The following is a 15714-nucleotide window of genomic DNA, read 5'->3' as shown; positions in this document are numbered from 1 at the left end:
AACTTCCTCTAATATTTGCGCGTTTGCATACCTCCTTACAGAGTGAAAGAACTTCTCCGTCCCTGACTCCTTCACAGCTAGATCGCGCAGACTGTCGTGCAATCCACAAGTCTTAATCCTCCCACTTGAACTAATCTTGCGAACTGTGATCAGATTCCTCTGAGTGAGATCCACCAAGTAATCCTCCGCGACCTTCTCCAGCCTCCCCTGGCGCTCGGTTTCCACCAGAAGTCCCTCTCCAATCCATAGCTTTGACAGTTTAGAGAGAGGGATGTCACTATCTTCAGGAAAAGCTCCCAAATAAAGGAAGCATCCCTTGAGTTGACAGGGCAAGTGATTGTAGCTCAAAAGCAGAATCTCCAAGTAGGCCTCTTTGCCTTTCGCAGCTGCAGCGTTCGTGTCCTCCTCGATGGTCTGCCAGTACTCCTCCGTCTGCCTCTCTTGAGAGAGGAGACCACCGATGACGGTTAGAGAGAGAGGAAGGCCTTGACAATTGCTGGCGATCCCTCTACCGATCTTCTCCAAGTGAGGAGGGGATGGCTTCCCTTCAGACGCCCTGTCACAGAGCAAAATCCAGCTATTTTCTTCATCTAGAGTCTGCATCTTATGGCAAAATGTAGAGGATTTGGCAGTTTCAGCTATGGACTCGACTCTCGTAGTGAGAACAATTCGACTTCCGTTTTTGTTATCCGGAAACGAATTCTTCAAACTATCCCAAGTAGCATTATCCCACATATCATCAATTACAACGAGATATTTGTGATCGTACAATCTCTGATGAACATCAACCCTGAGCATCAAATCATCGCTGCCTTCGTACACTCTCTCTACGGCTTTCTGACCCTTTTTGTCCATTGAATTTAACAATCTAGCTAAAATATCACCGACGTGGTAATCCTGGGATACAGTGACCCAAGCGCGAAAATGGAAGCTATTCATAATGTGACGATCGTCGTAAAGGCTTCGAGCGAGAGTAGTCTTACCGATGCCGGCCATCCCGCTGATGGGGACGATTTGGAGCTGGTGTACATCGCTGACCAGCTCTTCGATGAGGAGCTGCTTGTCTCTCTCCTGCCCTACGATCCGGAATGTGCGGGTGACGAGGTAGGATCGGGGCGGCGGAGGGATATCGGCCGCGGTGGCGGCGCCTAGGAGTGGTTTCTGTTTGCGGATTGAATCGGCGAGCGACTGCGCCTGATTTGCGATGGGGTGGATTGTTTGTGTAATTGGTGGGAAGGAGAAGGTGGGGGATTTGGCGGAGAGGAAGGAATCGAGCGCGTCTTGCGCGTGGTAGATTGCGTCTCGGATTAGGGTTGCGAGGGCGGCTGCGGTTTGGCGGTGTTGTTTGGGGGCGGGGAAGATCGTTTCGACGGATTTTCGCAAGGTGGAGATGGTATTGTACAAGGATTGGAGGTGTGGCTTTTGATCGTGGAGAGGGGATTGGTCGGACTCCAGGAGCTACTTCAGATGCTTCTCTAAGGACACCACGGCGGAATAAGCTGCCATCTCTGAATCGAGAGAGAGAGAGAGAGAGGGAGTTCTGTTCTCTCGTCTCTGTCTCTGTCTCTGTTTCAAGTTTCAAGCAGAGAGTGTTTTGGCGCGCTGCGTCAACGGGTCGTTACTCGTGATGGATCGACCCGAGCTGACTTGGTAAGATTCAGGAATTGATGTTTTTTTTGTTAAATACGTAGCTCATCCAAAAATGTTTCTATCTTTATACAAAAAGTTTGAAGTTTATATATATCATATAAAAAATTTCATCCGTATTTCAATTTAGTACATTATGTTATTTCTGTTTGGATGTCTTTAACGTTTAGTTTATGTGAAGTATGAGTAGTGATCTAGGGAAATCACTACTTAAATGCATGACTAGAGAATATGAATTTAGTTCATTATAAGTGAATTAAATCACTCTTATAGTGAATTAAATCACTCATATAGTGAACTAAGTCATTTTGATCTAATGGCTGAGATTTGTTCTCTAGTTATACACTTAATATTAGTTATACTTTGATCATCTCCGGTATAAAATATTTTATAATTGTTTCATGTTGGTATAAAAAATTTTATCATTATTTTATATAGTACAAAAAATTTCATAATTATTTTATGGTTGTGCATCACATAAGTAAAAAGTCGTCATTTAAACATATATGATAAAGTGTATTAAAATGAAACACGAATGAAGGTATAATTTGTGTAAATTTCAATTTTTTTATATTAATATGAATAAATGTGAAATAAGAGTATTTTGTATGAGTTAGCAGTGTTTTTTTGGCTTCTTGTTACGTATTCAAAAATTAAGTCAACAAACTTGTGAGTTAAGATATGGAATGCGTCAAGATTTTGTGTATGACTTCCTATTTTATTTTCCTTTTCAACATTATTGTTTTTGTGTTTTCTAGTGCACATTGAATTTGTCTCCAAAATAGCATCAGCTTGACAAAAACTTAAGTACTACTATAACACAAATTAGGTCGCATGTCAAGGTTGAGTTACTTATACATTGGTGAGCTTGGTAAACTAAAAAAAATTAGATTATAAATTGAAGTCTTTTTTTAAAATAAAAAACATAAAGTCATTTTATGATAACTCAAAACCTTTGATAGCTTACATTATGAATTGAGTAAATTTTTTCTTAAATTTGAGGGTCAATGCAACTTTAACTCAATCAATAACTTTAAGATTAATACTTTAATATTTAAACATTAGACTAAAATCCATTTTGTCATAAAAAAAAAAATAAAAACAATTATAAAAACATAAATATTTTAAACATTATACTAGTTCAATCATACCAAACCAAAAAATAAAACAATTCACGCAACATTTGTGTTTGATGTCAATTAGTATATTCTACATATTTTAACGGAAATTCTATGTTTAAAATCTGACCACGGGTATAAAAAAGTAATCTCAACTATTTAAACTCAAGTAAAACATGCACAAAAATCAATTTCAATAAATCACAAAACTCTACGTGAAATGAAACTATCTATCCAACCCATCGTGTTTTTCTGCTTATTCTCGTCCTCAAATTTACATAATAATAAAGTAAATGAAGTATTGTAAAGAAAACCAGGTCTAAGGGTATATTGGGAAAGTGGAAATGTGGATGAAGAAATTGAGCGGAGAAGGTGGCGTTGGCCCGTCGTTTTCAAAATTGTTTTCTTTATAAGTATATCGCTATTATAAGAAGTTAATATCACATTTTTGCTCATAACTTTCATTACCTGCCTTACACGGATGTGCTTTAATACTACATGTGATTGCAATTTGAAATAAACTGTACGAATTAGGCCGGTCCAAACACAACCAACCATATTTTTCATGTAACTCTAATATTAATAATATTATAAATGGGAATAAATTAAGAGAGATTTTGATACTATGTCACAAATAAATTAAATAACTAAAAATATGCATAAATTATGCATGGGCAAGAAACTCCCACTTGTCACATGCATCCTACGTGAAGTTTCCCTTATGCTAGGCAAAGGGAAGTGTCTTCTCAAGCACAGAACCAAAATAACTTCAATTTCCATCCCAACCAGCATATATATATAGATTGTCTCGAGACAAAAAAAAATCTCTAGTGTAAAATTAAAAATCAAATATCCAATTTTATTACTCCATGTACGTATGGAAGTTAGTGCAGTCATTATAAAGCTAGACAAATATGAGCTAACATTTAAAAGTAGGCATTTAAAATCTTGGATGGAGATAAAAAGAAAATCTATGGTGGTTCTCATTCCATATCCCATCAACACACTCACACACCACCATGTGTCCCTCTTCCCAAACCCAAATGGCCCTCCCCTCATCAATACGATCAAATCTATTAAAATTGATTGGATAACCAATATTGAATTCCACATAAAATAAAGTAAAATGTGAACATTATTTTTCTTATTTTAATATTGTGCTCATTATTTATTTAATCATCCCTCCTACTCCTTGTACTATAAATTCGGCCATAGGCTATTTCCACTATTCATCACTCAAATATTATCTAAACTCTCTCCCTCTATACATCTGATCAAAAAAAAGAAACCCCTAAATTAAAATGGGGAATGCCCGTATAGCGAGATTCATCAGCGAGGTGGCGCCGCCGCAGTTTGTGAGCATCATGAGGAACAGGACGGCGAAGATGCTGGACACCATACATGAGGAGGAGAGAGAAGCAAGCACCAAGCAATCTCTCTCTATGCCCTCATCGTCGTCGACTACCACCAACACGCCCCAACTTCTCAACAATGTTCATAAATCTTTGTCCCAATTCCGCGGGTGACCTGTGTAGTGCTCTCACTTTATGTATGTATGTATGTATGCCCGAGCATTGTTGCTAATGCTAAGTGGTGTTCGATTTTCCATTCTCTCTCTTTTTTTCGGCTATGGAAAGTTGAAGTGTAGACCTAATTTTGCAGAGAGCGGAATTCGGTCTGTGTGTGATAGAATTAATTAGATGTAATACAGTTAATCGAGTTCACTGCTTTTGTATATTTAAGTAATTCGTTGCAATATTTAGCGGGAAGGTTAATTAATGTTCTTCTTTTAGTAAGAAAAACTAATAAAAGTAAGGGTTAACTGTGGCATAATACTCATTAGGGCTGGGACAAAATACCGAAATACCGGTCTTATCGTACCAAAAAAAACCGGAAAATATCAATGTTTTGGTATACCGTGATTTTCGGTATGGTATGATACTTTCGGTTTCGGTAAGGTAATGGTATGAATTTTCATATACGGGGGTATACCGCGGCATATCGAAATTCGGTATATACCAGTAAATTAAGGTTATATACCGTAAAATCTAAATATAATTATATATAAAATATATTTATATATTTTAAAATTATAAAATCTATTGAGAAATATAAATTTAATTATGAATAAAATATATTTAATATATATTTTTTAAATTTATAAAATATAAATAATATTCTAAAAACCTTATTATTCTATTTTCATTGATGTTGAAAGTGGGGTATACCGCAAAAGTATGGTATACCGAACTTCGGTAAGGTATACCGAAAATGAGGTACGGTATCGGTATGGAAATTCGTCATACCAAAAATAAGGTATACCGAAGTTCGGTATACTGTACCTACCCACCCCTATTACTCACTGAATTATTGCATGCAATTTGTATAACACTACTTTTCACTTTCTTGCAATTAGCCAATTACGATACTAATATTTCCAAAATTTCAATAAACAAACTATGATGTTTTTGATCAAAATGTTACACTGCACATCACATGTATGAACTATGCTATTTTTTTTTAAATGTTGTGGTTGCGAGAATGGAGGTGTTGTTATTGTAACTTTTCGTCAATTATATAAACTGGAAACTTTAGGAGAATATTGTATTATTCTGAATATAAATTTACAAAGAAACGGTCTCGAAGTTTATTAAAATTCATATTTTAAGATATGAAACATTGCCCAGCCCATTTTGAGTTAAAGTTGGGTCATGTTTATATTACCTTAATAGTATTAGATATAGAAAGCCCAACTTCTTACATGATCCACTGGGTTCGGACCGGACTAGAATTCCCATAGTTCTGGGCGGGCTCGTGCCACCGATATTTTCTATTGTTATTAGAATAGAGAGAACCGACTAAGCTCTTTTAAATTAAAGTATTTTATTTTATATTATCAAGTTATTCTTCAATTGTGGCCTTCATAATTAATATACTTTCGGTAGGGTAAATAAACTTATTTTTCCATATTTTTATTATTGTTTCCATGTGAATTTCAAGGATTTAGATTAGGTGTGATTGGATTTTAATATTTTTTTTAATCTATAAATACCAATACGTCTCACTATAATTCATTTTATCCTATTTCATGTTATCCATTTACAAATTCTTTTGTCAACAGCGAAAAAAATGAACCAACAATCCAATCCTTATCAATTTTGATCTGAAATATGAATAGGCAACAATGACTTGATAATATGTTCGGATCCAGTGAGGCCAGCTTGATAATATGTTCGGATCCAGTGAGGCCAGCTTGATAATATGTTCGGATCCAGTGAGGCCAGCAAGTCGGAACATCGAGCCAGTTAACATGGGAGAGGATCCCCTGCACATTGTATCATAGCAGTGCCCTGCTGCCCCATACAATACAATTTTTATTATTATTTTGTTTATTAAAAAAATTAATATTTGAAAAATGTTTGTGAGGGGCAGCAGGGCCCTGCTGTGATTTGTGCACAGCAGGGGATCCTCTCCCCAGTTAACATAGTAGTACGTTTCTTTTAGGAATTGTAATTTTAAAATTTCCATTTCTCTAAATTAAAAGTACGTTTCTGAAAACAAGATTATCCAAGTTTTGTCTGAATCATAAGTGGTACATACATGCCATGAAGATATGTATGAAAACATGATTATCCAAGAGCTCTAATTGATGAATTTAACACTACACACATATGCTACAACAAACATTTTCTTGCCACAATCTAGCTAATCTTACATATCCAAATCGTCCAGCATTTATTGAATGAACGATGTTGATGACTCGAAGGTTTCCAACTCCATCCTACTTTCCATGTCTACCACAATGAGTGAACACCAAATCTGGCCTTCCATTAGCAATAGATTTTCAACGGCAAGAGACATCCAAGGAGGTAAACGTTGTCCAAGCATCCTAAGACAATGACAACATAATATTATAATTCTCGATGATTTAACGTAAAATTGAAGGTTGAGATGATTAGTAGTAAGTAACTCACTTGAAGAGCAGCAAAGACCTTGCGCGCAATGTACTTGTGTAAGAGTGATGCTCCTCTTTGCTGAAGCTTGTCAGGATGAAGGCATAGAACTGATTTTTGATAAGCTTTCTTCACTTGTGAGCTCTCCATTAGTTTTGCTAGAGGTATCGCCATCCACCCGCTGTTCGGCCATAGGATCTGATGCAGAGAAGACAATAGCAGCCGGATATCGGATTCCTTGCCGCTCAACCACAACCTCATCTTTTCATCAACTATGCTCCCATCATCCTCTTTCTATCAACATAAAATTAATAATTATGGACTACTTTTTTCAGAAAATTAAATATAACGTGATTAATTATATTTATGTACCTCTAAAGAGCTATCCTCAACCCATCTAGACGAAATTGGAGACTCATTCATCACTCCTGAGGCAGCATGGCAATACAATTAGACAGCACAGATTCAAAATTAAAATGAAACAAGAAAAATAAGTACTTAGTTAACTAACCAAATGTGGGTTTGGAATGGCTGTTAAACTTTTGGTTGGCCCACGCGATCGCTTCATCTACGTCGCTCGGTACATAGGAACTCGCACTGCGAGAATCAAGCTCTATAAACTCATCTTCATCAATTTCCATTTCTTCATCCATTATTTCTGCTTTCCTTCTTAATTTCATCTGCTCAACATTAATCTTTTCCTCGATTCCAACGGAGCAGCAGCCCCCTAATTTATTTTCACAATCCATGTTGGAAAATAGTGCCCATTTTTTATGATTGAATTCTCCGTTTCTCGTGGAATTCCACTGGGTACCTCTACATATTGTGGGAAATGAATATTACTCCTATTAATAATTTAGATTTATTCACTCGATTTTCTTAAATACTCCATATCATAAATCGAAAAGGTCATAATTTTGGAATTGAGTATCCAATCATGCATGCATGAGTTTGATGTTTAAATATGGAGTATATAGTAGTACATCTTCAAAAATATACAAAATAATTGAAACTCAAGTTTAATTCCATATTTTTGTTCTTAAATCTTAAAATGCACATTTTGTATTACTTAAAATAAAATGATTCGACTATTATATCCTATAAAATAAGATTTTGTATAGTTATTTAATACGAGGATACACCTGAGCTTGGCCGCTGACATAGCAACGTCGTCGTATTCGAGCTCATTGGAGGTCTGTCCTGATTCGGAATACGATTTCTTCTTCTTCTTCTTGGCATCCAACCCGAAAATGTCTCTGAAAGGACGACTCTTTTGGTTCTGTTGCAACGAAGGAATATCAAAAAGGGGCAAATTCCGTCCCCTCCGCCTCAGCTGCGGCGGCGACGCCTTCTTGGTCGACCAGAAGATGTTGTCGTAGAAGCCACCGGCGGCGGATATCTGGTGGGAAAATATGCTACGTGGCAGTGGGGCACCACCGAAAATGTCGGTGAAGAAGTCGTCGGAGCTGAGGCTGGAGACGGCGGCGCCTCGCTGTATTTCCGATCTTATTCGTCGGAGATCTTCCATTTTCTTGATTTTCCGGGGAGTTATATGGTGCCGAGGTTAATATGGTATATTTGTATGTGTTTGCTGTGGAGTAATTAAATAGACACGGAAAGCAATGTAGTTCCCACCTTTCTTTGGAAAGTTTTTTTTTTTTAATGAAAAAGAATTGGAGGTTTAGACACGTTGGTTATTTGATATGGATTAATCCTAGCCAAGGAAGTGAATTTTCAATTATTTTCCTCGAAGAATATTTCATAATTGTAAGAGTGGAGAGCGAACCCCTTATTCATACAGAGTACTGTTAGAGCTTTCGTCTCCCTTCTTTGGAAGGCAATGTTATAAGAGAAGCTTCAAGTTCATTATGAATCTCTTCATTTTACATATGTAGAATTCTAATGTATATTATGTTTCACGTTGACTTGGCAGTGATTTTGCTTCTTTTATACTTTTAAAGAATCTTCATTCTAGGACTGTCTAATCAGATATCGACTATCGTATATTGTCCAACTTGACTAAAAAATCATCGGATATCGAATATACTCATTACTCGCAAATTTTACTATCCGATTCATGTAATTATTTTATGGGAATGTCGGATATCGGATACTCAATTACTCGATTGGGTAACCAATTCAAAAATAGTAAAAATTGATTTTACTTTTAGTCTAGAGTTACCAGTGGTAAACGCAGAAAATAACATTGTGATGAGCTATATTTTGAAAATTTTCTCTAAAAGTTTATTTTTGAGTAATTTAAATTATTAATAAGGGATTATATATATATATATACTAATAATTTGCAAAAATTTTGGATAAATTTTAAAAAAATTAACAGAAAAACATTAAAATATTTAATTCATTTGGACTTAGAAGAGGAACTTCATTCCCCATTTTTTGTCCCCCTGCTCTCTCATTCCTCCCTTAAACTTCCCCTATTGCGCGACCTGAAAGTATGATGTATATATGACTCATGCTAAATTTGCAATGAAAAGTGTCACCCACAAGTGTACAGGATAAGTAGCACGTGGCAAGCTAAAATTATCGATCCACGAAGACTAAAAGCCGGTTTGAGTACACTATGATCAACTTTGAACACTATCTAGACTAATAAAAGGGGTTTTTGGTTTTCTTAACTAAGATCAAAGAACAAATAAGCAATAAAGGCAAATTAACTAAGTAAAGCAAATAAAAGGTGATTTTCATACAAATTGGAAAATGTAGGGATATGGATCCGTCGGTATGGATCACGGGTGTCACCTAGGAATCATGCTCATCTATTAGATCTCATGTGTGGCTAGGAAAGTCGGGAAGATTGGTTAGACCCCCTCTCGGGTGCATCTAACACGTGGATCAATCTCTAGTGTAGGAGTCTACTCCATAAATTCGAGATTGACTCCCTAAAACAACGGACCCAAGCTCTCTCTCTCTAGCTCATGTATCTCTCGATCACATGTAAGGCACGGAGTTTTTGATTACCTAACCATTCTAATCATTCATTTCTCAATGTCAACAATTAGAACAAGATATATCAAATTGGTAGCTAATCAATTTGATAATAAAAGCCCAATAACCAACTAAACCAACACAATGAGATAGATAAGCATAAATCTATGTTCAACCCATGGATTCCATACAAACTTCACCAAATCCCTAAGGAAAATCTAACTACTCATGCTCAAAGATGAAACAAAAGGAAAAACAAAGCAAATGAAAGAAAACATGGATAGAAATTGGAAACTAGAACTCCCTATGGTAGAAATGATGGTGGGGAGTCTTCTCCTTCAATCTCTTGAGAGGGGAAGCTCCTAAGCCTTCAAATCCTCTTCAAAACCGTGCTCTCTTACTCAAAATCGTCGTGTGTGTGTTAGGGCTCAAATGTGTGAAGACCCCTCTTATACACAGAGTGAAAATCAGGATTAAATGGGTACTTATTCAAAACACCTGGCCTAGTGATCTATAAGTGGCGAAACACCCGGCCGGGTCTTCTCTCTGGAACCCGATTTCTGCTACAAAACACCCGATCGGGTTTTCCGTGAAATGGAAAACACCCGGCCGGGTCTTCTCTCTGGAGTCAGCCTCGTTCGCTCCGTTTTAACCTGTTTTCACTTCAAAACTCCAACAAACTCATTACTTCATCTAATTGATGATTAAATTGGTGAAAACCTATAATAAACACCTTAATTCACCAAAAACATTGGTTAATCACCTCTAAAACTATCCTAAATTATGAGTTTGTCAATATATTCCACGATTGTTGTTAGCTGCCTGATTAATCTAAACCAACAACAAATTTAATTAATTAATGAATATTCAATATCTTAAACACAAGAAATTAAAATAATAAAAAAGATAACCTAAATTATAATTTAACATTGACTTGCGAGACCAACATTAGTTTTAATAGTGTTATAAATTAATATTTCCTCCGTGCCGGTCCGTTCTCTAAAAACAAAAAAAAAATTCTATTTTAGAAAAAAAAATTCTTTCTAATAAGATGAGATTCATTTTCTACCGACACCAATTCTTTCTATTTCTCCTACATTTTACTTGTATTTTGTATTAAAACTTATTAGAGGGCCAAGAAAGTATAGATTTAAGGGACTTGTTTTTCAAATTTTTAAGTTTGATAGACGTAATGTCGCCCCTTCGAAATAAGAGTGTCCACTATAATATGGACACTCCAATAGCCCCGCCCAAAATTAGTCCATAGTCCCAAATTTATTGTCCACATCCCCGAAATTTTGTTTCCGCCACTATGGTGAAAACGGCTATGCGTAATTAGAAGAAAACGGCTATACATGAAGAAATTAAAACTAAACACTAAATTTTCGTCGTATTAAAGTACATGAAAAATTATACAACGAAAATTTAATCTAGTGCAAATCACAAAGGTGTTCACACTGCGCCGCCTCCCCTACGTGCCCAAACTTCTTCAATCAAATCGGCCTGGAGTGTGGTATGTGTTGTGGTTCTGCGAATATCAGCGAAACGTTGGATCAAATATTCATTGCTCCGTGGTACGCCCATCTGGATCGGCGCGGAGGCAACACCGTGACTTGTACTTGCGCCATCTTCCGGTGCCCAGCGCTCTGCCGCAAATCCTTCATCTTCTATTATCATATTATGCAATATGATACATGCTAACATGATATTCGCGACATCATCTTCGTGCCAAACTCGGGCCGAGCACTGTATAATCGCCCACCGCGATTGGAGGACACCAAAAGCCCGCTCAACATCCTTCCTAGCACCTTCTTGTTTGCGCGCAAAATATTGTTTCTTCGCTCCAACCGGTTGGCGAATTGTCTTGACGAATACGGGCCACCGCGGATATATCCCATCTGCCAAATAGTATCCCCTACTGTACTGCTTGTCGTTGGCTACGAAGCTGATTTCAGGACCCTCCCCCTGGCACTCATCGTTGAAGAGCGACGATGACTGAAGAACATTGATGTCGTTGTTCGAACCTGCCACACCGAAATACGCATGCCAAATCCGCAAACGGTAGTCAGCAACGGCTTCCAGAATCATCGATGGATGTTTGCTTTTGAATCCAGTTGTGAACTGGCCTTTCCAGGCCACCGGGCAGTTCCTCCACTCTCAATGCATGCAATCGATGCTTCCTAACATTCCTGGGAACCCGTGGATCGAACCGTGCATATCCAACAGTCTCTGACACTCATCAGGTGTGGGCTTTCGTAGGAACTCCCCACCGAAAATTTCCCGGATCCCTTTACAAAACTTCCTAAGGACCATTAGGCTAGTTGTCTCACCCATCTGTAGGTATTCATCGAACATATCGGCTGGTCCGGCGTAGGCAAGCTGTCGGATTGCTGATGTGCACTTCTGTTGAGTAGACAGCCCGATCCGGCCAGAGGCATCACGCCGGAGGGTGAAGCATCGGTAACGCTCCGCCAAATTCGTCGCTATATGGTTGAAGAGCCGTTGCGACATTCTGAATCGCCGCCGGAAAATCTCGTGTGGATAACAGGGGTTATCCACAAAGTAATCAGCCATTACACGCTGGTGCGCACCAGCGTGATCTCGTTGGATGGTCCGCCGATGCGTAATCGCACGAGGGATCGCGGCCTCCACCGCCTCCGCCGCGCGCGCCGCTTCTTCCTGGGCGGCCTGGTGATGCACCTCTGGAATCAGAGAATTCCACGCGTCATTCCACAAATTGTCCATTTCAGTCCACAAATTCTAGTGAGAGAAAGTTTGAGTGATGAAGAGTTTGAATGGTGTGAAAATAATGAATGGGATGGGGTGTATTGATAGGTGATAAATTGAATTAAAAAAAAAACGCCGTCCACTAGCGCGCCGGCCACCGCCGCACTATAGCCGCCGCGCCTATTCGCCGCTTCCGCCCCGGACCGGCGCGTCCTCGCCCCGATTACGCCTGATGACCACCCGCCCCGGAAAGTTCGTCCGCCTCAGGGCGGACGTCGCATACACTATAATCTGCCCCGCCGTCGCCCCAACCCGCGGCTATAGCTGCGCCGAACCATAGTGGATACCCTAAGCAAAAAGGAACAATAACGTATGATGTTTGAGTATTAAATAACATAATTTATTTATTATAATTTTTATTTGTATTTACATGTACTATTTTATAGCTGGTTATATTATTGCTCGATGGCATTATTCTTAAAAAAAATGTCTGATATTAAATAAAATTCACTAGTATCATGACAAAAAAAAATGACATTTTGTGTGGTAGCTGACAATTCGTGTCTGCCACAATGACCAATATTATTAAATGATTTCACGGTTCTTGATAATAGCTCCAACTAGTTTTCAGATTTTTCTCTTTATCATCATTTTTTTTGTTGTACATATTTTTTACCTATAAAATTTTAGTCAAATTTGATTCTTATTTTATTTATTTTAATTCTAAAAAATAACTAAAACTAATTAGGTTAAATTTGGATTTATCTATGTGCAATTATGTACCACTACTATTATTGATGGTTTTTTGCAAACGGTGTCGTTTTCGGTATGAGAACGATATCGTTTAATTACTGATAATGAAGTCCATATACTAATATTTATCACTATTATATCAAATACAATTATCATCAAAAATTAACAGTGGGATGCTAAATAAAAGAATTTTATGGTTTTTCCAATTAATTTTAACGTTGTGAGATGGACAAAAATTGATCAAATTTTATGACAATTTGCCAATATTTTTTTCAAACTAAAAAATAATTTGAATCATTTTGTAGATGACCTGTATGCACACGGGTTAAAATTCCCATTTTATGCAGTATGAGTATAAATTTGCAATGCTGACCGTATCAATTTTATATGGAGTATTTAGTAATTACATGAGTAAACTTCTAACTGATGATGAAAAATATACTCCTACTACATAGGAGTATTCCTCCTTCCATTCTCCATTCCACCGTAAGGGATGGATTCTTTTGGACACGGAAGTATATATTCAATAAAAGTGGAGAGATTAGTAAAATATGACAGAGAAAAAAAATATGAGATAATAAAATAAGAAAGATAATGAAGTATGAGAGACCGATCACTTATAGTTTTATTTTTTTTAAGAGAGTGTTAAAGTTTTATTTTTGTTAAAAAAACTGATCACTTATAGCACGACAATCCAAAATGGAAAATTAATCACTTGTAATGGAACGGAGAGAGAGTAGTTATCACGTTGCAAATATTATTATTTTTCAATAAACATAAATAAGGAAATACAAACATGTGTGACGTGGTGTATAAATAAAAATATTTCTATTTTACCAAAAAAGAGACAATTTTCATTAGATGGGTTTCAGATTCTAATTTTCCAGCAACAAAGTAATTATCAGCTTTGCACCTCCATTCACAATCTTTAACTCCCCTCAATATTATAACATTTAATTTAAATAAGTACTAAAAATTAAGTTGTAGGTTTTACAAAATCGATAATTCCAAAAAGTTATACTCCTCCATAGCTACCGATAATAAACACTATATATAAGAGCAAAATTAAGAGTTTATTTTATTAAATATAAGATAAATACTCCTTATATATCACTTTAGGAGTCTGATTTGAGTTTGACACGGGATTTAAGAAACTTAAAAGAAAGTTGATGAAAAAAAACAGTGAAATGTGAGTCCTACTTTTATATATTAGTTTTATAATAAAATGTGAGTGGAAAAATTTTAGTGGAATATGAGGCCTATTACCATTTATGAAATATTTAAGTCGAGACTCCTAAAATGGGACACCCAAAAGTAGTAAATGGGATCTCCTAAAGTGTAATGGAGGAAGTAATAATTTTATTTTATTTGATCATTTGAAAACGTAAACATAATTAATAAATATGAACTGCAATAGAATACATGTTTTCACTAAGATCAAAACTGGTCCTGAACATATGTCAATTTTATGATTTTAGTCCTAAATATTATTTTTTGAATTTTTGGATCCCAAACATTTCAATTCGGATCACAATCAGTCCAAAGTTAACTATTCCGTCAAATTTTAACAGTCAACATTTTTAATCTCGATTTTAACCAAATTAAGCCTTAAATACAACAAAATTTAGCAACGGAACAAATCCGTCACTAATTGGGAGATTCCAAAGCTCATTCGAAAACCTATGGCAGAAGAGAGTATCGATGAGACTGCGGCACCTTTTCTCAAGGTTCCTTTTCAATTTTTTTTGCATTTATTTCAGATTTAGTTCTTAAACGAAGGCCGATGAGCAGAAGGCCAATTAGACGAAGAAGCTGAAGCCGAGCTCTAGAAAAACCGCATGTAGGCGGAAATCGGTGACTCCGCCGCCGGGTGAACGGACGGTAGCGGCGGCAGAGGCGTCAACGGCTGCTGGACGCTGCTAATTTGGGGACGATTGACGATTTGAGCGAGGGGAGCGGGGCGAATCCTCTGCAGGCGCGAGCTCGGCGGCCTGGACTGCGGCGCCGCCGGTGCAGCCGGCGAGCTTCTGAACGACGTCGCGGAAATCGTTTTTGTTGATGTTGTAGACCGGCGGCTGCTGCGATTGGGTCGAATTAGGGATCAGAATCGAAACTGGGGAGGAGGAAGGCGGCGGAGGGAGGGGTTTCCGAATAGTTTTTTTATTTTATTTTTGGATGCACAGTTGCTAAAAATGCCTCTCTCTATCCATCCTGGACACACAAACACACAGATACAAGCACTTGGATTCCTTTTTTTATTAGTTTTGGAATCTCCCAATTAGTCACGGATTTTTTCCGTTGCTAAATTTTGTTGTGTTGTGTTATTTAACCGCTTAATTTGGTCAAAATCTAGATTAAAAATGTTAACTGTTAAAATTTGATGGAATAGTTAACTTTGGACCGATTGTGATTCGAGTTGAAATGTTTGAAATCCAAAAATTTTAAAGATAATGTCTAAGACTAAAATCATAAAATGAACATATGTTCAGGATCAGTTTTGGCCTTTACTCTTAGTTAAACAACAGCTTTGTCCCACCTTACTTAAAGGGCGAATGTACAATTTGTTA

At 37.1% G+C, this 15714-nt stretch overlaps 2 protein-coding genes across 2 annotated transcripts; both read right to left on the bottom strand.

The window, feature by feature from the left end:
• Nucleotides 1-3: 3 nt before the first annotated feature.
• LOC121791492 (disease resistance protein RPP13-like) lies at nt 4-1543 on the bottom strand (the record flags this gene model as incomplete). The annotated part of the gene is made up of 1 exon (XM_042189424.1): nt 4-1543. A coding segment is annotated over exon 1 (993 nt), but the record flags the coding sequence as incomplete, so codon positions are not given.
• Nucleotides 1544-6809: 5266 nt separating this feature from the next.
• Nucleotides 6810-8246, bottom strand: LOC121791491. The gene is made up of 5 exons (XM_042189423.1): nt 7861-8246; nt 7230-7534; nt 7091-7146; nt 6961-7012; nt 6810-6916 (listed from the first exon to the last, which is right to left on the bottom strand). Exons 1-5 carry the CDS (start codon nt 8244-8246, stop codon nt 6810-6812), a joined length of 906 nt encoding a protein of 301 aa, XP_042045357.1.
• Nucleotides 8247-15714: the final 7468 nt, after the last annotated feature.

The sequence above is a fragment of the Salvia splendens genome, unplaced genomic scaffold (assembly GCF_004379255.2).
Source record: "Salvia splendens isolate huo1 unplaced genomic scaffold, SspV2 ctg83, whole genome shotgun sequence".
Classification (NCBI taxonomy): domain Eukaryota; kingdom Viridiplantae; phylum Streptophyta; class Magnoliopsida; order Lamiales; family Lamiaceae; genus Salvia; species Salvia splendens.
This window is presented reverse-complemented; position numbering and strand designations above follow the sequence as displayed.